The sequence below is a fragment of the Nycticebus coucang genome, chromosome 1 (assembly GCF_027406575.1).
Source record: "Nycticebus coucang isolate mNycCou1 chromosome 1, mNycCou1.pri, whole genome shotgun sequence".
NCBI classification, from domain to species: domain Eukaryota; kingdom Metazoa; phylum Chordata; class Mammalia; order Primates; family Lorisidae; genus Nycticebus; species Nycticebus coucang.
In genome coordinates, this window is record NC_069780.1 from 195,928,226 (window position 1) to 195,950,243 (window position 22,018).

Consider the following 22,018-nt stretch of genomic DNA (forward strand, 5'->3'; position numbering starts at 1 on the left):
GGAATATTTCACAAGAGGCAGAGAGGGGAGTCAACTGAAACAAGATGCCTTATAAGGTCTCTGGGTCAGGCTAAGCCCAGAGGGAAGGAGCTGGACAGGTGTCCAGGTGCCCTGATATCTAGGTGTCAAGATATCCAGTTGTCCTGGTGTTTAGTTGCCCAGGTGTCCAGGCACCAGATGCCCTCTGCTTCCCAGGTATCTAGGTGTTGAGCTGTCCTGGTGTCCAGATGTCCTGTTTCCTGGGTGTCTAGATGTCTTGGTTCCCAGGCATACAGTTGTCCAGATGTCCTTAGTGTCCAGGTGTCCTTGTGTTCAGGTTCTCAGGTGTCCTGGTGTCCAGGCATCTTGGTGTCCTGGGACCCAAGCCTAGGCCAAAGCCTAGGCCAGATGCAACCAGCACAAAGACAAGGGGCAGGGGCCAGCAGGAGGCCCCAAGGTGTATTTCTCATGGCTCAGCAACCCACCCCACACACAGGAGGGAGAACGTCAGCGCAGTATGTCTGGACATGCAGTCCCTAGAGCAGCGGCGGCGCAGCATCCGGGACGCAGAGGACATGGTCACCCACCATACACTGCAACAGTACCTGTACAAGCCACGGCAGGAGGTGGAGTCCTTGTGGGCGGCTTTCTCCTCCCATGCTCTCCTGGGACAACAGGGAATCCTGTGCTCAGCTGTGGCAGCAGGAGGGTGTGAGGGTGGGGTGACCCCATGGCCCTGGGGGTGCCCTGCTGTGTCCCTAGCTGTGATGATTCCTGTCGCTCCCCCCAGTACAAGCATCTCTACAGCAGACATGAGTTAACTCCAAACGAGGATGAGAAGCAAGACAAGGAGATTTTCCACAGGACCATGCGGAAACGCCTGGAATCTTTCAAGTCAACCAAGCTGGGCCTGAACCAGAACAAGAAGGCAGCCAAGCTGTACAAGAGGGAGCGTGCCCAGAAGCGGGTGAGGGACTGCAGGCAGCACAGGGCACCCCTCATGGTGGCCTGGCCCAGCCAGCCTGACCTGGGCCCAAGCAGGGACTGCATCCCTGCCACCTTGCCCACCAAGAAGGAAACACGGGGAGGCTGAAGGTGGGTGGAGCGGAGACAGGTCCTGCTTGCTCTGTTCTCTGGGGCGGGAGGCAGGTGCACCATCTGCACCTGTAAGCACTTCCCTGTTTGCTCCTCAGAGAAACAGCAGCATCCCCAATGGGAAGCTGCCCACCGAGAGCCTCATGCACAACTTCACCATTAAGGAAAAAGGTACTGGTTGGCTCTGGAGAAATGCTAGTCAGTAGGACCTTCCAGCTTCCTGACATTGGCTGCTTTCTTGCTTGTCTCCCAGACTCAAGGCAGGCTAAACATATGTCCCCATCCCCAGCTGTGCCACTGCAGGTGTTTCCCCAGCCAGGGTCCTCACATCTCTCCCTGCTGGCCTGCCATCCCTGCCCCTTCCTCTCCCAGGGGTTCTGTTGCCCTTACCCAGACTGCCCCTGGCACAGCCACCCATGGAGCCACCCAGACACTGCTGGCTTGGTGGCTTGATAACAGCCCCAGCCCTGGGAGTTGGACCTGGCTCCCTGACCCACAGTCCATGTTCCTTGTGTTGCCTCTCCCACTAGATTTGGAACTTTCGGATCCTGAGGAGGCCCCTGAATATGATGCTGAGGAGACCAGTGGGGGCATCGAGTTCCTGGCAAATGTCACCAAGGACACTGCATCCGACTCTCCTGCAGGTGGGCAGGGTAACATCATAGGTGGAGGTTGTGAGGGCAACTTGGTCATTGAGAAAGGGACATCCCCATGTCCTAGATTCACCTAGAGAGTTGCCGCCAGCATGAAGACTTCTCCCAGGGAAAAGTAGTCCTGGCAGTGGCAGGTCCACCTGGCATTGAGCTGGCAGGATCTCTGTGCCCTGAGGAGGGAGGTGTCACCTGTGCCGTCTGCAGGGTGAAGAGCCTGCCACCTTAACCTTCCAGGTGACCTTGCAGGTGCTGCCATAGGAACAGCTGTTGACAGCCTGGATGTGGCTTTCCCTCTTCCCCATGTGAGCTGCTCCTGGAAGTCTGACTGGCTGCTGCCCTTTCTCCTAGGAATTGACAACCCTGTATTTTCTCCGGACGAGGACCTGGGCCCCAACCTCCTGGCCAGGGCGCCCCCCTGGCTGACTCCTGGGGAGACAGTGGTGCCCTCCCAGAGGGCCCGTGTGCAGATACCCCACTCTCCCAGCAACTTCCGCCGCCTGACACCCTTTCGCCTCAGCAACAAGTCTGTGGACTCCTTTCTGCTGGCTGACGGCCCTGAGGAGCGGCCCCATGCTGCCAACCCTGAGTCCACACACATGTAATGGCTAACCCTAACACCTCCTCTCTCCTCAGCTCCCGTCCTCAGGCCTCACACTCTCTCTTTCTCACTGAACTTCTGCAGACTGTCAATAGCCTCTTCTTTCTTTCAGAGCCTCTTAGGGAACGTTCCCTGGTCTGCTTCTCCAGAGCTGTCTGAGGCTTGGCGTGTCTTAGCAGGCTGCCTCTGAGGATTTACTTGGAGATTGTTAGTTTGCTCACAAAATGCTCTGGATCCATGTGGTCAAACCATGAGCTCAGAGGGAGCTGAGAACAGGCCTGGGTGGCTGAGGGAGGGAAACCCTATCCTCCCCAAAGGACCTAGGCCCTGAGGAAAGTCCAGGTGATGGAAGTCCAGGGCAGAAGCAACATGTGAGTGGCGTGCAGGACATGGGGCAGTCAGGGGCTGGCCACACAGATGCCCAACAGCATGCTGACAGCCCCTTGGGCCCCAGACCAAAGAGGGAGGCAGGTGGATAGGAATGGGGGGCCTGGGCTATCCCATTCATTCCATAGAAGGAGGCCTCAGCCCACCTTGGGCAGGTGTTGGGTGTTTCAAGTGTCCTTTGGGAGCTAGGTGGGCTTGAGGGAGGAGCATGAGGGTGAGGCAGAAGTGGGGTAGTGCCTACTCCAAATGCAGCTGGGACAGTGCACCTGTCTACTCCCGCACTGCGGGAGAAGATACTGTCTTCTGAGACTTGCAGGGTGGGTGCCCCCAGCAAGCACTGGTGGCTCCACTGGCTGTCCTGGTTGTGGGAAAGGGCCACACTAGGGCCAACCTCTGCCTCCTCTCTACCTGCCCCTGCTTCTACTCTGGACCTCTAGCCTTTGCTTGCTTCTGCTCTGGACCTCTGGCCTTTCCCTGTATCCCTGGGTGTCATCCTTGAGTCCCACTGGTTCTCAGAGCAGGGTGCCCTGTTCCCAGGGAGTGGAGGCTGCTGGGCCCTCTTTAGGGGGCACCTGTCACATCTATAGTCAGGTCCTCGCTGAATCTGTCCTGTGGAACATGGTGGCCACAGAACATTCTGAATGGTCCAGGCTAGCTGGCCTCAGACTACGCCTGTGGGGACCCCCGAGTTGCAGACCACCAAAAAGGTCCAGTGGCTCGGGGTGCGGCCTCCCTGTGACGTGTAAGGCTAAGAGATCTGTGCTGGACACGACGGCTCCCACGCGCCGGGATGAACCCGCTATGGACAATCCTCAGAAGCAGCAACCGAGGGGAAGGAAGCTGCGTCCCGCGGTGACCTGGTAAGCGCCGACCACGCCGCTCACGCCCTGTCGTCCGCAGGTGACACCGGGTCCGATACTCCGCTGACAGGACGCTCATCCCCACGCCACGGGCCACCCGCCGCTGCAGAGAAGCCCCGGCTGCCCACGCGCTTCCCGCTGCCGCGTGCCTCGAGCCCGGTGCCGTCCGCGTCAGCTCCCGCGCCCACCCCGGAGAAAGCTACGCCTACCGAGCCCGGACAGGGGGCGGGGTCCGCTCTGGGGGCGGGGCCGGAGCGCCCGGGGCTGCCCAGTGCTCACGCGCGGTCGGCGGCGGCTCGCCGCGTGCACAGCCGGCGGTCGTTCCAGCGGCCCCGAGCGCGTCGCCGTCCCGCGCTCCTCAAGCTCGCGTCGTTGCCACCCTCCTGCCACGCGCCACCGCACGCGCTGGAGCAGGAGGAGACGCCGCTGTGACCCCGGCCCTTGCCCCTGCGGCCCCGCCCTCTCCCCTGCCCGCGAGCGCCACCCTCCGTCCTCCTGTCCCCTTTACCTTCCTGGAGGTCCTCCTGCCCCTGTTCTCTCTCCTATAATATTCCCGGCCCACCACGGCCCCATCCCCACCCGTCCTCCCGCTCTCTGGCCCCACCCGCATGACCTTCTGAGCCGTCCCGTACCCATTACCCTCCTGTCCTCCAGCCCTCGCCCCGATCTGGGCGCGCCCCTTTGCACACGCAGGTGCTGGGCGCCACCCGAGCCAGGCTGGAGATGGACGGGCCTGGCCTCCTTCATCGGAGGGTGGCAGGTGCTCCAACCCTGGGCCCTCACGTGCCCTTCTGTGCTTGGAAGTCGCCAGCACTTCCGTGTGCATCTTAACGCCCTGACTCAGGGACAGGAAGGGCCGGAGCTCAGGCTCCTTTTTAAGGGCAGCTTGTGTCCGACCTTCATCACTGCCGGGGAAACTGAGCCCCACACACAATGAGACTCGCCCTTCTGGACACTGATCCAAGCCTTCCATCACTCCAGACCTCCCTCCAGGGACATGAGGGACAGCCTGGTTCTTGCACATCCTGAGCCACTAGAACGCGAGGTTCCTGATCCCTCAGAACTGGCAGGCTGTGTGGGGTTCTCATGTCCACTTGCCAGTTCTGTGAACTACATGGTCACCATGTGGACTATAGGTAAAGTTGCAGGAATCTTTTGTTCATCATTTTTTTTATGTTTCAGTTCCTAGAGCCCAGCACTCATCTTGTTCCCCTCCCAACTCAGGCCTTGCACTTGCCCAAGTTTGGGCTGGTAGCCTTTGGACACTGCTGGGTCCTCAAAAGACAAGGTCTCTGGCCTGAGCTGTCTCACCCTACAGGTTGCCACAGACAGCTCTGGCTTGGTTAGAGGCCCTGGAGGGGCAGCGCAGAGGGGTCTCAGGGGCAACTCGTTTAGCATCACAGATCGTTAAGTGGATTGTGGCCACAGTAGGAGAGAAGGGAGGGGTTGGAGTGGCCAGAGGGGCTCATGGTCCTCCTAGACACGGCTGAGACCTCTCGTACCCATACCAGGTCTCAGGGATAAGCCTTGGACAGAGCCTCCGTCCTCTGGAGTAAGACCACTGTCTAGGGTGTTATGGGAGGGAAGCAGGGCAAGGTCAAAGTCTGGCTCCCGCGCTGCTTCCAATCTGCCCACACTGAAGGTTTTATCTGAGGGCAGTGGGCTTGGACACTCACAGCTCATTGCTCAGGAAAATGGAACTATTCGTGTTATGATAAAGTTTTGACAGTTTATGTTCCCAAAGCAGTCATAGGTAAAGGAATTTCTTGTTAGCAGTTTGCAAACTGAGTCCCTGGTGGAAAGGGTCTACTACTCCCTGTTCACAACTTCACTCTTGAGTTTACTCCCACGACAACTGCCTCCCTCTGATGTCTGCTCAGAGGGGCTCCCTCCTGGCAAGCTAGCAGGTGGCAGCAGTGGCTCTAGGTTGTCACAGTCAGACTCCCCTCCCCCACTTCCAACTCTTCTAAACTGTGAGCACAACAGGCAGTCTATTCTCTGGGCACTTGCCCAACAGATCATCCTGTTCAACTCTGCTGAGCTGCAGCCATGATCCTTAGTGGCCCCATTCAGCCTACCTGCACTGCTTCAGTGAGTGAGGCCACCCCCACCCACCTTCCAGTGGCCACAGCACATGTCCAGCTGGCTGATCCTTCACCCGGACCACCAGGCTCCAGATATTATTCCTGGCTGCAAAGTTAGAACCTGAGTCCAGAAAACCTCTAGGGCAGTTCCTGGTCACTGCACTGTATGTCAGAGAACAAAGCAGCGACTGGTCTGTGTTCCTGAGAACCACCAGGGATACCCAGAACTGGCCTTCCAGGTGAGAAGACCTCACTCAGAAATCCACACCCCACGCCCCAGAGGACAGTGTCACGGACTTGTGTGTGCTGTGGCACATCTCATAAAGTGAGAATTCTTGCTGTTCTTGTCACTTTTACAAACAGAATGCAAACAAAGTCTTATGAATGTATTTCTTTATGATAACTTGTAAAACTTACTAGGAAAGACTATTTAATATTGAACTTTGGCCCATTTTGTGATAGACTATAAAGTACACAAATTTAGGCAATCACTATTTCTCACTTCTGTATTTTCCTGAAAATAATTTTGTTACAGTGTTCAATATGCCATTTATTATTGATCTTCCATTGTGAAAGGAAATTTAAAGGAAAAGGTTTCATCAAAACAAGAATTGAAATGTATTTTACGAGTGTGAAAATTGCACGTTAATTCCATTAACATAATCTAATCATTAATGTTGTATAATTCTAATCACAAAATCACGTGCCTTAAAATGCCCCTCCCAACATGCCGCTGGCATTGTCTACACAGGGAGGGCCTTGTCACCAAAATCCTGCATGTCACCAAAATCAATTCTATTCAATTCTGTTATCAATTCTATTAAAAACGTTTTGAGGCATTTTGGGTGCAAACTTTTTTTTATAAATGAGAAATCATATCCAGGAGAACTTAAGGAGCAGTCTCCTGTTGGCTGTGCTCTAAAATTAATTACACACTGCCTTTTAGAGCTTCTGTTAGCACCCACCTGACAGTGGGTGTAGCAGTGTAGCAATGCCTGCATGCTGGGAAGAACCTAGCAGTGAGTTCAAGCCCCTCCTGTAGGCAAAGCACAGAGTGGGAGACCCCCAGGGAGGTGGGGGGCCTGAGACATGAAAGTGGCCCAGGCAGAAGAGAGGTGGGCAGGCACAGAAGGGCCCAGGCAGGAACGTACCCTCTCTTGGGTGCTGGAGAGCAGCCACGAACAGCACAGCTCTGGGAAGTTGGGGGCACTGCCCATAGCTTTCTCTGAGCAAAAAAAGACCCCCTAGCATTCAGCCTCCATGACTGGTGTGTGCTGAGGACTGTGAGCAGCCAGACAAGTGAACGCCACTCAGCTTATCTGTCATACATGGAATTGTGTCCCCTGCTCTGCACTTTCTGAGGAACTTGGAGAGTCCAGGAACATTCCACCTGAGGAGTGTCCTTCTGGGGGAGGGACAGAGTATATCCTGGAGCTGCAGCCTGAGACGCCCATGCTTTGCAGCTACACCTCCTATCGGGTAGGCACAGCCTTTAGTTTGGGTGCTACTGTTCCCTGACTGGAAATGGCCTACCCAAGCCTTGATGTGGGCTCCTTTATGAAGTGGCTCAGAGATGACTCTCCTTGGCATCAGGCTATACACCCACTGCCACACACAGGGACAGAGCCCTCTCCAGAGTCACCCACACCTCCAACACATCCTGGTCAACGTTCTGCCTCCAGAAGGCCAAACCGCCAAAGGCTCAGCCACCGTCACTGTGGACATCCACAAAGTGGGCACAACCAGCCACCTTAGGCCTGTGGCGTGCCCATAAGAGACAACCAGCAAAGCGCCTATAAGGACACCACATGCCCTTGGGGTAACTTATTACTTGGATGTTCACTTGGAAGAGACTTGGAGTGAGCTCTCTCTCAATGCGAGAATAATATATTTCTATTACTGTAAGGGGCAATAATCAGTGATTGGCCACACTGCCTTATTCACTTAATATATATATATTTACCAAGCACGCCCTATATGCAGACTTACTTAAGGTAGAGAACCATACCACACATGCAACAGGAGACCACACAGGAGCTGGATTTCTGAGGGTGAATGCATTTCTTCTGAGCTGGCAATGCTCACATGCGCTCTGTCCACATGCCAATTACTTAACTGCATAAGGTTTTGAGGGGCCTGTACCCCCTGACCCATCTGTGCAGGGGGTCCTACCCAGGGCTCAGCCTGTCACCACAGGATGGGCACCCAACACCTCCATGTGCCTCTACAGACCCAAAGGCAGCCCAGTCCCTCTCATGGCCCCTCCTGTGGACTCTGGGGACAAAAGGCCTGCTCCTATGCTAACAGAGCACTGGGTTTTGTTCTCTCACCATACACTTGTGATGGTTCCCAGATCCCTTGGGTTTCTGCAGGGATCTCACTCCTGTCTGACCTCTACTACTTCCCTTCCCGTCCTCCTTTCACGCTCACCAAATGCAATTCCTGGATCTTAAACTTCACAGAGTTTTCTGTCTCCCGTGCTTTTCACTGTCCACCTCTCACCTGCCTGCCACTCTCACTCCTCAGGACCAGCCCTGCCTGTATCCCTGGATACCTCCTTCTGTTCCTGAGGAATGGTCTCCGTCTGCAGTGCAGAGGTGGCTGAGCTCCAGAATCCCAACCCCAATCTTTTCTTTTCCAACAATTTCACCAAACTTGATACCCTTTTCCCCAGATTCTGTGGCCTTGCACCTCTTTCTTATCCAGCCAGTTTTAATTTAAGGGACAACCAGATTGTAGGTGACAATAATAAAAAGGAGCATATTTGTCTTTACACATATATGGACACCCCCCACACACACACACACATAGGTCCAGCATGGTTGGGGGTTTGTTGTTGGGTAGCTGGGTTTTGTTACAGGTTGGCAGGAGAGGGAGGGACAGAGGTGGTTGTGTGCAAGTCCCAGCAGACGCTCCAGACTCTTAGTTACACTGGCCCCTTCTCCCTATCCAGGTCTTCTAGACATGGAAGACCCCGAGCTCCTTGCTGGCTCCAGCCAGGGAGCCTCCCAGCATGTCCTACTCAATGTGAGACAAAAGCTGCAAAGCAGAGGAATGAAGTTGCCACAACATGCTTAGGTGGAGAAGGCCTCCTTGCACCCGAGCCAGGACCCCCACATACCCTGCTGTAGGCTGTGGCTTTGCCCTTGCAGACAGCAGCTTGCACCACAGAATAGCAATTTAGAGGCTGTTTCTTCTCCAGCTCTCAGTTGTGACTGGATTCAGCTGAAACAACCATGTCCCCAACCAGGAAAAAAACTCTTATTTAGGTTGTGATTCTTTCAAGAAAAAGTCCTATTCATGAATTTTTCACATCTTGTGAGGATGAAATAAAAGCCAAAGGTCAACTGCCATCTTAAAAATGTCTTGAGAGAAAACAAAATAAAGCCATGGCTGAGCATGGCCAGCAAGGGAACTGCATGATGTCCTGGTTGGGACAAGGGGTCCTATGGACAACCCTCCTGATTTCCCACCTGCTGTAGCCAGGGAGAGGGAAGAGAGGTCAGCACTTTCATCTCACTTTCCCTCTGGAGACCAGGCGTGAGCAAAGTCTACAGACACTGTTCATTCTGGGTATGATTTTCTTACTTAGCTTTGTATAAAGTTAATGTGCAAAATGATGCTACCATTGAAGGCAGATGCTGTAGAGATGGCCAAATTACAGAAAAAGCATCAAGAATGAGCATGATTCACAGATCTTGAAATGTATTCCAAATAAATACTTTCTTACATACTTCTACCAAAATTTATACTCATGACCTGGTCCGGCCGTGGGTGTGTCCAGCCGGTAATCCTCCTACCTACCCGGAGAGTGAGTCTAGGGACAGTGGGACAAGGGTGCTGGAGACCAGCACAGGGTCAAGGCCTTGATAAGGATAAGGCATTATAGACAATCTAAAAGCAGTGTCTGGGCACTGCCAGGGTGTCACTGGTCAGAAAACCCTAACTATAGAAGAGAAACATCTCGTGCTCCTTCTCTGAGGAAAGTCAAACTCTTTAATCAGGTGGTAGGGCATCTATACCAGGCAGGAGTGTGCCTGAGGCCAGGGAGATGGCGCATTTTCTCTGCCCTCCACATCAACCATGGGGGACTTTACAGCAGAAGCTGCTCACAAAGGACATATACAACAGAAACAGGAACACCACAGCTGCACATGTCACTCCACATGCCCCTCGTATGTCGCGTTTTGGAGCCAGAAGGGACAGGCCGTGGGATGGGACCCTTGCATGTGGACCCTGGAGAGTGATTCCTGTAGGGCTAGGCAGATGCCTACTTGAGAAGCTTGGCCACATTCAGACTGGGCACGGCAATGTCCCTGAACAGCGGTACGTAGCTGGGACTCGCCTGTGTGGGCCCCTGCTCCAGGCTTTCGATGATGGTCTGCTTCATGTCACGACTGGCGTCCCCACGCACGGCCAGCAGAGCTCCAATGTGCTCATCCCTGGGGCAAGAAAAGAGTGAGCCTGGACTGTTCACGCCCATGGCCTACAGCCCACTCCTCACACCCAGGCCCCATAGACCACAGCCCTCCCTTCACACCCACACATGCCTCTCACACCCACAGCATTTGCCACGTGGGTGGTGTGTGGTGCTGCACGGGATGGCAGAACACTGCACAGAAGCCCTTGCCTTAGCCAGCTCCTCTGTGTTGTCCAGCCAATCTGGAGAAGTGCAAATTGTCTGCTTTCCTGAGGATGATGGGAGAGCTGCTGCGCTCTAGGAATTCTGATGCAAGAGGCACATTTACTTCTATAGTCCCCAGTTCCCGGGTCATGGATCAGTCCCATTCTGGGCTGATAGGAGCCAGGCCACAAAAAAATTATCATGGAAAAAATGTTCCCCATGAACAGAAGCGGGCACACAGCAGGAGCCGAACAGCAGGCAGTGCAGCAAAGTAGCCTGAGCCATCCTGCTCCTTGTGCCTATCCGTGGAAACTGTCTTCCATGTGACCCACCCCTGGTGCCAAGCAGGCTGGGGGACTGCGGTCCTACCTGATGTCTGGGTATTTGCTGACCAGTGTTGAGACTTCCAGGTAGAGTAGAGAAGGGTCCGTCAGCTTGATCACTTCTGCAACAGCCACGATGGTGTCACAGTGGCCATCTGCATCCTCACCACAGCCCTGGACAACAGTGGGCATGTGAGCACAGCTCTCAGATCTCAAGGAAGAGATCTGGACTATAGCACCCTTGAACCCCTCCGTGGTTGGCACCTTCCTGTTTCAAGCAAATGCTTCAAATTCGTCCAGGAACTAGGGTCTGCTCAGACTGGGGAGTGTGGGGAGGGGGCTCCCAGCCATGCCTGCTGCAGATGTGGTGTCACATCAGCAGTGTGACCAGTATCTTAGAAACAAAGCAGACCCAGGGCAGGGGCATCTGGCCACCAGGCTGCCGGCTGCTGTTAGTCTAGAAGTGCCCACCAAGAGCCTCTGCTTGTTTGTGAGTCAGGCGGGATCCGACCCCACTACCTGCCTAATGACAAGGACAACAGGGGTCAGCCCGTCCTCCAAGCAGCCTAATATGACTGAGCATCATCAACTGGGTGGGAGACTGACAAAGAAGCTGCAGGATAACAGCTCTCAAGTTCTTCGGCAGCTAATCCCCGGTGCCCATGCATCCCCAACAGTCATAGATGCAGCCCCAGACACTCACATATGCACCCTTGACACTCACAGATACGCCCTTGACACTCACAGATGCCAGCTTCCGGAACAGGAAACGCAGTTGCTCTGCCTCCCGAACCATCTTCTCAGCACCCTCCTTGCGCTCATCAGGGCTTCGGAAGGAGATGCGCTTCTGTAGGACAGCCCGCAGGTACTCCACCACCACGCGCCGATGTGCCTCGGCCGTCATCCTCTGTGGGAGAGGGGCGGTCAGCTGCATGCACCACCATGCTGCAAACAGGAGTGCTCCTGTGGACACCCAGGCTGGGCTCATGGCTACCCCTTCTGATCTCCCAGTCCACATCTCGCTCTGTCTGTCCCCAAGTACCTCACCATGAGGGCAGTGTGGGCTCACAGGGAACCAACCCCTGGGTCAGACAAGCTCCAGCCTCACCAGCCAAATGGGGCTCAATAGAATTACCATATATCAGCATGCACATCCTGCTCAGCCACAGCAGCTCAGTGCCCACTGCCGTGCTGAGCTTAGCTGACAACAGCACATCTATGAACAGTGACAGCTGCTTCGGGGAAAAGAGGTGCCCAGAGTCCAAATGGCTGAGTGCCAGGAAGGGAGACTGCAGGGCATTGCAGGGCAGAGGAAGGGCAAGAAGCCATGGAAGGACACACAGGCTTGCCAGGGAGGCCACCCCTCAACTCTGGAACTAGAGCCGCAAATGATGGGCAGCAGCAGGCCCCTAGGAGCCACGTCCACTCTGCCTGGGTGTCTGTGTGGGGTCCATAGGCCAAATGAGGCATGTGAACTACTGTGAAGGCTCACCAGGTACAAAACTGAGACCCCCACACGCCACTGGGCCCGAGGGCACAGCTGTCATGCCAAAGGCAGGAGGACCCAAGGCCCAAATGAGACAAAGCAAGACGGGACCACAGCCAAATCGAGCTGTGGGCAATGCCACTCAGCACTGATGTGGCTGATGGGCCACAGCCAACCATGGAAGCTGAGCCCAGGCGGCTGTGATATGCCAGGCGCTGGACTTGGAGGAACAGATTGCTCCTGGAGGGAAATACCCTCTCCTCATGCCCTGAGAGCTTTCAAAGATTCCACTGTCCAAACACAGGCCATAATCAGAGGTCACAAAGGGACAAGAGATGAGCCACCAAGACGGAGTCAGAAAAAGACAAGGACCAGCCTGGGGCTTTAGACACCAACACATCAACATACAAAACACTTAAAGAAATAAAAGCAAACAAAACGATAAGTTTTGAAAAATAAACAAATATCATTTTTAGAAATCAAAATTCTTTTTTTTTTGTCTTTCTGCACCTACTTTATTTCACTTAGCATAATATGTCCATCAGGTTTATCTACATTGTCACAAATAATAGGATAGAAATCAAAATTCTTGAAATACAAACTTAATGGTAAAAAGAACTTTGTCTAAGGCAAGGTTATAAAGCCAACTTTTAATATCATTTTCATGATCTTGGGATAAGGAAATAAGACACACCAACCATAAAAAAATGATCAACATTACAATTAAGGATATTATTTCTCAAAAGAAATTGTGAAGAGAGGTAGAAACTATGGTGGTGGCCGCAGAGCACCCAGCGGGCAGCTTTTGCAGCAGATGGTCTCTCCATGACCTGGAGGCAGGTCCAGGCCAGGATGGGCCTCCTTGGCTTGTGGATGGCACCACCTGCCCGTGTCCTCACAGGGTAGTACTCTGTGCCCATCTGTGTCCTTGTCTCTTCTTACTATGGGGACACTAGTCATTGGATTAGGGCCCACCCTGATAACCCATTTTAACACAATCCCTTCATTAAAGACCCCATCTCCAAACAGTCACATTCTGAGGTCTTAGGGGTTAGACTTCAACATAGGAACTTGGGGGGCATAACCCAGTCCCTGACAGAGACATGCAGATGGGGGAGACACAGCACACACCTCTAGCCAGGAGCTGGTTTCCAGAAACACACAAATCCTACAAATTAAAAAAGCAATGAAAAACTAGGTACAAAGAAATGCAAGACCCAGATGGCACCTTAGAAAAGAGGAATTCCAAATGATGGATCAAATAAAAGGGGTTCAACCTCATGAACAGAGAAAATGCCAATTAAACTGCAGTGAGAGATATCCGGCAACTGGGAAACTTAAGATGCTGCGAGAAAGGGTGTTTGCACTGCTGAAAACACCAGCTGGTTGCACTCCTCTGGAAATAGGTACCAGCAATGCCATGAGCAGCCTGCATACCCCTACTGCTCATGGCTCAGAGCAGAGTATGCAGCGCCCATGACCAGAAGCCATGCACAGAAAGGACAACAGGCATTTGTCACAAGCTGCTCTGGGGGGAGAAGAGAGATACCAAAGATCCAGGATGGCTCCACCTATGCAAGGTCTGAAAACAGACACACTTGAGCTGCTTGTGAGGCACACACACAGGAGCTGGTTGTCAGAGAAGCCAGGGCCTAGGAGGGGTGGCCATGTGCCTCCTTCTCCAGGTGCTGGTTCACAGCGTCCATCTGTCATTGCCTATGGACAACTCCTCCTGTCATGCGCTTCTAAGTTAGAGGGAAATGAGAGAGTAGCCAGCCAGGCTGAGAAGGAGAAGAGATCGCCTCAGACAGTCAATGTGAGGATTAAACCACACAAAAATCTCAGGAAAATCCTCCTGAACCAAATGACTTGAGAGAGAGGGACTGAAGCCTCCCAGAACATCTGAAGAAACAACAATCTCCTCCTGGTATCTGGCCTGCACTCCTCTACACCACCACAGGTGGCCAGGGGAAGGCAGATGTGACTCTCCCATTTGGGCTACAGTCCCATTTCTCCCTGTGGGCCACGGTCTGGGGTTATTTCCTTTGATGGGATCCTGCTGCTCTGTTACTATGGTGTTGGCTCACCTACAACACAGGCAGGGAGCTCTTGGAACTCCCACCAGAGGTGCCAGCCCTGTCATGACACTCACTGCAGGTATGTGGGCCTCACTCAGTCTTGGGGAAGAGTCTGAAATCTGGAATCCCCGTCCTTGCTGAGGACCCACCTCCTGAGCCCACGAGGCTGGCTGACTTCACCAAACATGCTGGTGTTGGTTGTAGTCTCTCAAGCCAAAGAGGGGTCCCTAGAGCAACGAGACCCAATGGGGCTATTTTTTACCTGCTGTGCATGTGCAGTACACAGGCTGGAAGACCCTGACCTGAGGTTTCTTGCCACTGACCTTCCTGGCATGGAGGTGGCAAGGCCCACATCGACCTCTTGCAGAGTCTTCCTGGCAGCTGTGACTAGCCAAACTGGTTCAGCTTAAAACACCCGGGTCTCCCTGTTATATTTGACTTTTAATGGCAAAGAGCTAAAAGAATTTCCTTTAAAATCAGGAATTAGACAAGAACACCCAATGTCCTCAGTGTCTATACCAGTACCAAGACAAGGAAAAGACACAAAGGTTTAAGGACCATAAGTGAAAAGAACACACAATGTCATTATTCACTGGTGAAACAACTGTCCGCAGAGAATTCTTGAAAGAATCTACATAAAGTGCTAGGAAGAACTTAAAGTTACAAGGTGCAGAATGACAGACCAATATTATCAAACCACTGACATTTCTATAAACCAGAAACAAATAGTTGAAGGCCTAAACTTGGCTAGGGGTGGTGGCTCACACCTGTAATCCCAGCACTCTGGGAGGCTGAGGCATGTGGATTGCTTGAACTCAGGATTTTGAAACTAAATTGAACATGATTGAGACCCTGTCTCTACTAAAAATAGAAAAACCAGCGGGCATTGTGGTGGGTGCCTATAATCCCAGTCCCATCTACTTGGGAGGCTGAAGGAGGAGGATCAACTTGAACCCAGAAGTTTGAAGATGCTATGAGCTATGACGCCCTGGCACTCAGAGTGAGACTTTGTCTCACAAAAAAAAAAAAAAAAGCCTAAACCTAAAAAGTAATACTTCTAATATGGAAACAGCACCCACCACTGGAGCCTTGTGAGAGGTGCCCCTGGGTACACACAACCACTCACTCCTCCCACCCACCTCAAGCCTTTGCAGGATGGAGAGCAGCTGGCAACCTTGTGTCCTCACAGAGCCCAGGATCCCAGATCCTCAGAATCCCTCAGGCCTGACCTGCCTCTCTATTCCTTGGGGTCTTGGCAACACGACAGTGGTGTGTGTGGGGTGTTAGGAGGGAACTGAGCCGACAGAGTCCTCAGTCTTCACCGCAAAAGAGATGGTGCAGCCTCTACTCTCTCCAACCCCATGTTGGTCTGACCTGTCAACCTCACTCAGAAAAATTCAACAGACCCTGGGTTCCAAACAAGGAGCAAGGTGGGCTCCTGCACGCAGGCAAACCATGGACGATGTCCCACAATTCTTACCTTTTTATATGGCTTTTTAATTTTGGCAAAATCGTTGAAATAGTCTTCCACAGTGACACAGATGATGTCTACAGCGTTTGACCCTAATAGCCACTTCTTTGTCATCAGCTCATTCAGATGTTGCTGAAAAGCACAAATGGATCGTAGAAATCATGGAATCCAAAAACAAGAACCACACATTTGGGTGGATGGGTGTTTGCTACATCTTGATTTTCTGACAAGACAGCAGGATGCCTCAGGTAGTCATCTACTTTGTCACCTGCAGACATATGCTTTTAGCACAGGAGATCTGCGCCACGCAGGACTGGCCATGCTGACAGGCTGGACGACCAGGCCTGTGTATACCCCTAGCTTGAGTGGCTACATATATGTGTTATGTGGATACTTTTGTCATTTACTCAATTCTCTAAATTCGTTTCATATTTTGCAATTATAAGTAATGCACCAGTGAAACTACACTCCTGCATGTGAAACTCCTTAAAGTCAAAAAGTATGCAAATTAAAACTCTGATAAAGTGCATCTGCAAACTTCCCTCCCCCCAAACCTCACTGACTCAGTTTTACACAGAATACAAAAACATGCCTTTTTTCTTGTGCCCTCGGCAACAAAGTGGTAGCTATGTTTCTAATCCTTTCCATCCTGTGAAGCAATAAATAATATTCAGTCTTAATCTGTACTTCTTTAATGATAAATAAGACTGGGTATTTTGTTTTGTGTTTAAAAGACCAGAATTTCCTTTTCTGTGACCATTCGTTTCCCTTGTCTATTTTTCTATTATACTGTCTTTAACTGAATTGTGAAATAACTTCAAATGCAAGGATTTCCCTCTTTTTTGCTAAATCAGTTTTGGGAGTTAAACGGTGTCTTCGCCCAGGGAGGCTTTCATGTGCAGCTCTGCTGTCCCACCTAGTACAGTGCTGAGCAGGATCAATGGCTACACCCAGTCCACCCCGGTCTCCCTTCTGGCAGGACCCACTAAGTGATCATGGTTTTACTTCTTTTTTTTTTTTTTTTTTTGTAGTTTTTTGGCCAGGGCTGGGTTTGAACCCGCCACCTCTGGCATATGGGACCGGCGCCCTACTCCTTGAGCCACAGGCGCCACCCATGGTTTTACTTCTTAATTAAACACGCTGACTTCTGCCAATACATTTAAACAATGCTAAAACATTTCTGCACTTCTGAAATAAATCCTCTTTGCTCGTGGCGTGTCATGCCTTTGCTAACAGCACGTGCCTCACCTCCAGGTCCAGGAAGACCTCCTCCAGCAAGCTGCTGCAGCCCTCCTGCGCAATGGCGTCCAGGATCCCATCCATGCTTGGCTGGCTTGGGGACATGCCCTCCTCCACTTCATTTTTTAAATACTTTCTTTTTAAACTGACTATGGATTCTCTGCAAGGAAATATTTCAGGTTTGGCGAGGAGCTGAGGAGCCTCATGCTCCCCGCTCAGCTTCTGCACTCACTTGAAGGTCTGGCAGTTGTTGATGACGGCGATCATGTACTGCACATAGCAGTGTGGATGCTGCCGGTTCCTCAAGTGCTCCTCCTTGAACAGCTGCGCCTCCTCTTTGTACCTAGGAGTGGCCACACATCAGGGACCGTCCAGGGACAGCCCAGGGCTGCTTTAAATGCCAAGAAATATGCCTAGACAGAAATTTCCCGCTTGACCAGCTGAGTTTTTAAAAATAAATTTTTAGATGATCCATACTAAAGAACAGTCCCACTTTCATTGATCAATAAAAAATAATTTCAGATCGGACTTTGAAATATAGTTCAATATTCTAATTGTAAAACTATTTTGAATTAAATCTAAGTATTAAAAAGAACTGTCTTATTTTACCTGATACACAATTTACCCAGAAATAACACAATTGTGTTAGGAATATCATCAGATGCTATGTATAATGTCCCCTTCAGAAACTTTCCCAGAAGAGACTCAATTAAAAATAGACAACTGAAAAGTCAAGAAAACAATTAAGACAGCTACACACTTTATTTTTAAACTTACTATAGAGATTATCAAACATATATGGGAGTAGAAGAATACCATAAAGAACGGCCTGTATACATTTTTAAGACATGATAAGAAAGGAGCAAACAAAATTTGGAGACAAAAGGGAATTAAGCAATTTTTTTGCCTTTCTGCCCAATGACTGAAGGTGATCAGAGAAAGTTCCTCTGTGCAGTGGATCCCACCTCATCGTTGACAATGACCTCAAAAGAAAATGGCTAACTCAGGCCAAGACCCCATGGGCTAGGTGAGATAAGAGACTCAGGTCATGAACCCCATGTATGGACAGCTGATGGGGACGCTGAGCAAGGGGCTCAGCTACTGGCACCTGAGCCACTCGACACCGTCTGCTGCCCTGCTAAGATGTGGAGGGCACACTGGCCAACAAATCAATAAAAAGGGAGCTGAGCATACCTCAGAGCTGCCTTCCAGCTGGTGGGCAGGTGGCAGTTTGAGGACTAGGCTAAGGGACACTGTGAGGATGCTAGACACAGAGGCCTGCTTGTCTCTCCATAGGCAGGGACTGAGGGATCCTAACAGCACATGAGACAGCACATGAGAGGCAGACCTGCCAACCTAACCTGACGCACAACTACACCAACACACATCTTAAGATGGCTGGGAAAACCCACATGCAGACTTGGTGACCTGGGGGCACTGCAGTTACAGTGGAGAATGTGGAAGCAATGCCAGCATCTGGAGTTTGTCTTGAGAGCCTCAGCAGAGGGAGGGGTGGGCAGCTCTGATAGGGAAACTTCTACACCTGGATGAGGGGTGAGCCGTCTTTTACGCCATTCTCTCTACTCCAGTATAGGTTTGAAAATCTTCATCACAAGCAGCCCAGACTCAGGGTAGTGACTGGGTTGTGCCCATTCTGCTCCCCCTCTGCCAGGGCCCTCCCAAGGAAGATTCTGACAAAGCTCTGCCCCACTTTCTAAGCAACAGAAGGAGGTGATGTGCGAGCAGCCTCCAGCCCTAATTTCTGCAGAGTAATAGGCATATTAGGATCAACATACTTTTGCTTTTTATTTTTAAAAACATGTAATTTCTAAATTAGCAGACTGGCTAAAATACATACCTACTTAGGAAAGAATTCATTTGCTGAAGACACAAAACTAGTACCTTTGTTTTCAAATCTTCACTTATCTGAGCAGCAACTTGAAGATTCTGTTCAAACATCTAAAAATTGGAGATCTTATGAATTTTGATGTAATCTGACGAGAATATATGTACAGCATAGGTTTCCTGTTATACAAAACCTCCATCTGCTACTTGGTAGTTAGGATATCCAAGTTCAGAGAAAAAACGAAAGTATTTGAAAAATAACAAAGTTAGTTAAAAAAAAAAAACCCACTCCTTTTTCACCAAATAAATCATTTCTTAATTACCTGCAGAATGGTCTCTACCTGGGGCACCTGTCTACCTTCACCGGCTGACAAGGACAGGGGCTCCCAGGGGCATTTCACCTTCACTCACTTCTACTGACTTTGTGATACAAAAGTTTCCTAAGAGTCTCGAGCTGGGAGAAGGGGCCTGGCTCGGTGAGCTGGACATGGGTGGATGAGCAGGGTGGGGCAGGGTGGGGCCAAGCCGCTGCTGACCAACAGCCTCATCCAGAGGCATCATCACCAGTCTGGCTAGAATCTAAACAATTCCTCAATAGACAGGGCCCAGCAGATCTCCTAACACTGCTCAGCTCCTGCCCTCAGTGACATCACTCAAAGGAATAAAATATGATGTGCCAAGACAGGACAGTGGGAAACAGGTAGCTGGGCACCCAGAGTCAGTCAGCCATGAGAACACCCTGGGACTGACACCTGGGGCTATGAGGAGTACAGGAAAGATGTATTAGGGTCTTTCCCAGTCCACCAGCCTGCACTCAATTATGTGACATTTCTGATGCCAAAATCTTGGCCACTTACAATAGAAAAAAACAAGCAAACTCAAATCAGAAAGCCACAGGCAAACAGCATGTTTAGGCTCTAGTCCAAACCCCAAAGGACTAGGAAGACTGAAGTGACCTTGGGCAAAATAACTTGACAAGCATGAGGGGGCAAGAGAGAGGGAGAGAAGAGGAAGACTTAGGTGGACCAGGCAGAGCTCTCAGTGTCTCTGGGATCTACAGATAAAGACCAAGGGCATCTTGTGTCCCTTGGGTCTGAAGCCAGCAGACTCTACAGCCGCCCAGGGAACCCCGCAGCAGTACCTGGAAGACAATGGCGGGCAGTGTGGTCTGGTAGTACCCGTCCTGGTCAGCCTCAGGCTCTGTCTCTTTGACCCAGTCTTTCTTATCCGTTTCTAGTGCTTTCCGCAGCCAGGCAATGATGTTGGACTAAAGGACGTTCAGCATGATGCAGAAAAGAGGAAAAGAACAGGTACTATGAGTCTGGCTGCTGAGCCGCACTGCGCCCAGCTGCTGAGCCCCACTGAGCCCTGCTACTGAGCCACACTGAGCCCCGCTGCTGAGCCATGCCAGTCAACCAGACTCAGTGTGGCACAGAGGCCTGCCTCTGTGGTGGGCAGTGCCAATTAGTCTCCATGGACTTTAATCAAAAGCCTCTTGCAGGATAAAGAGGGAGAATGGACCAGAACATCTCTTGGTCAGAAGCAAAGAGACTATGGTGGACAAGGTCTGGCCAGGCCCAGGCCCCACAGGAAGACAGCTCCTCTTCCTAGGGACCCCTGATACTGCAATCACAGCCCTGTCTTTGCTGTATGGCCTTGAGAAGGCAGTCCTGACTGCTTGCACTGAGGCCACATATGGTCACCAGAGGCAGCCAGACCTGCTCTTCAGTCCCAACAGACACCTTCAGCCTGGACTCAGGGCCAAGATCCCAGCAGGCACTACACACGGCCTGGGCCTGAGATTGGCTCCCGCCTCTCACTGGCAAACATAAGCTTCCCACACTGCCTCCTGCTGTTCACTGGCCAAAGCACAAATGGCAGGTGCCCAGCAGTGGTTCAGGGGCCTTCAGGTTGGGCTCTACTCACTGTAAGCGTGGACATGTACGTGTCGAGAAGCTCAGAGACCACATGTGGAGAGAGCAAAGGCTCAAGAGTGCTGACGTCCACTTCTGGGGCCAGTTCCACATTCCCCATCATCTCTGCACTGCAGTGAGACCAGCAATGAGAAAAACAGACAAGGACACAGGAAACACCCCAGTCAGTCCTGCCACTGCTACTTCTGACATGCAGATGCTGGCATCCTGGAGGCCTCTGTGCTGCAGGCTTCCCACAGTGCGGAGGCGGTGGGGTTTCATGTGGCTATGCGGCCACCTCAGCCTGGCCTCAGCTTCCGTGCCAGCTTCACAGGGTGTAAGGGCTCAAAGGCAGGAAAGAGTCCCGGAGACTGGGGCCTGGCAGTCAGGAAGTGCTAGGCAAACACATTTATTAGTAAGACAAGGCGTAATGCAGCTAGAACACCGTGGGTTCCCCGTCTATGGTTCTGTACCCTTGGACTCAGCCAAGCAGAGATAAAAAATATTTAGGGATAATCAATAAAAGACAGTAATATAGTAAAATATAATACAAATTAAATAATATAGTGTGACGACTTACACTGCACTCGCACTGTAACAGGCACTGCAAGTAATCTAGGGACAATTCAGAGCATATAGGCAGGTGTGTGCAGGATGTGACTATACTATGCCACGTGGACAGGGGACCTGGGCTTCAGATGCTTTTGGCATCTAAGGGGGTCCTGGAGCCAATACTCTCTGAATTCTGAGGGATGACTGCTATAGTCTGGGAACAAATCATTGCAGTCATGGTCACTAATCTCTCTCTCTTTTTTCTTTTTTTTGAGACAGACTCTCACTTTGTCACTCTTGGTAGAGTGTAGTGGCCTCAGAGCGCACAGCAATCTCAAACTCTTGGGCTAAAGTTATCCTCTTGCCTTAGCCTCCCAAATAGCTGGGACTACAGGTCCCTACCACAATACCAGGGTATTTTTTAGAGACAGGGTCTCGCTCCTGCTCAGGCTGGTCTGGAACTCCTGAGCTCAGGTGATCCACTTGCCTCAGCCTTCCAGAGTGCTAGAATTACAGGCACCAGCCACCGTCTGGCCTTTATGGTCATAAATCTGGGTGGAAGATGGTAATAAGGACACAGAGTCTATGACATACCCAATGAAAAACACATCAGCAAAAATAAAAATCATACTCTATGGTGCAGAAGACAGGAGGTATGCACCACATTTTAGAAAAAAGCTTCCATGAGAAAGTTAAAACTGTGTATGTGGGTGGGTTCTTAAAAAGCTAAGGTTTGTGGGCAGTGTCTGTGGCTCAAAGGAGTAGGGTGCCAGCCCCACATGCCAGAGGTGGTGGGTTCAAACCCAGCCCTGGCCAAAAACTACAAAAAAA

The 22,018-nt window shown here is 51.4% G+C and overlaps 2 protein-coding genes across 6 annotated transcripts in view; one reads left to right on the top strand and one right to left on the bottom strand.

Annotated features, from left to right (window-relative positions):
• The window catches only part of SLC9A3 (solute carrier family 9 member A3), a 37,854-nt gene extending 34,057 nt beyond the window's left edge, over positions 1-3,797 (top strand). For 2 of the 4 annotated variants that reach the window (XM_053593759.1, XM_053593779.1), the window contains exons 12-17: positions 476-605; positions 770-946; positions 1,173-1,245; positions 1,605-1,718; positions 2,076-2,325; positions 3,613-3,797. In XM_053593759.1, the coding sequence (XP_053449734.1) occupies positions 476-605; positions 770-946; positions 1,173-1,245; positions 1,605-1,718; positions 2,076-2,325; positions 3,613-3,616 (748 nt within the window). In that variant the 3' untranslated portion in view covers positions 3,617-3,797. Of the gene's footprint in view, positions 1-475; positions 606-769; positions 947-1,172; positions 1,246-1,604; positions 1,719-1,794; positions 1,962-2,075; positions 2,330-3,612 lie in introns of those variants that run through there. The other 2 variants (XR_008380608.1, XM_053593767.1) reach the window with 2 other exon arrangements.
• A 5,832-nt stretch (positions 3,798-9,629) lies between these two features.
• The window catches only part of EXOC3 (exocyst complex component 3), a 32,032-nt gene continuing 19,643 nt past the window's right edge, over positions 9,630-22,018 (bottom strand). For both annotated transcript variants that reach the window (XM_053593810.1, XM_053593820.1), the window contains exons 5-13: positions 20,649-20,766; positions 19,864-19,989; positions 18,736-18,836; positions 17,110-17,220; positions 16,887-17,037; positions 15,648-15,770; positions 11,349-11,510; positions 10,650-10,777; positions 9,630-10,098 (exon numbers count right to left, since the gene is read on the bottom strand). In XM_053593810.1, the coding sequence (XP_053449785.1) occupies positions 9,927-10,098; positions 10,650-10,777; positions 11,349-11,510; positions 15,648-15,770; positions 16,887-17,037; positions 17,110-17,220; positions 18,736-18,836; positions 19,864-19,989; positions 20,649-20,766 (1,192 nt within the window). In that variant the 3' untranslated portion in view covers positions 9,630-9,926. The remainder of the gene's footprint in view (positions 10,099-10,649; positions 10,778-11,348; positions 11,511-15,647; positions 15,771-16,886; positions 17,038-17,109; positions 17,221-18,735; positions 18,837-19,863; positions 19,990-20,648; positions 20,767-22,018) is intronic.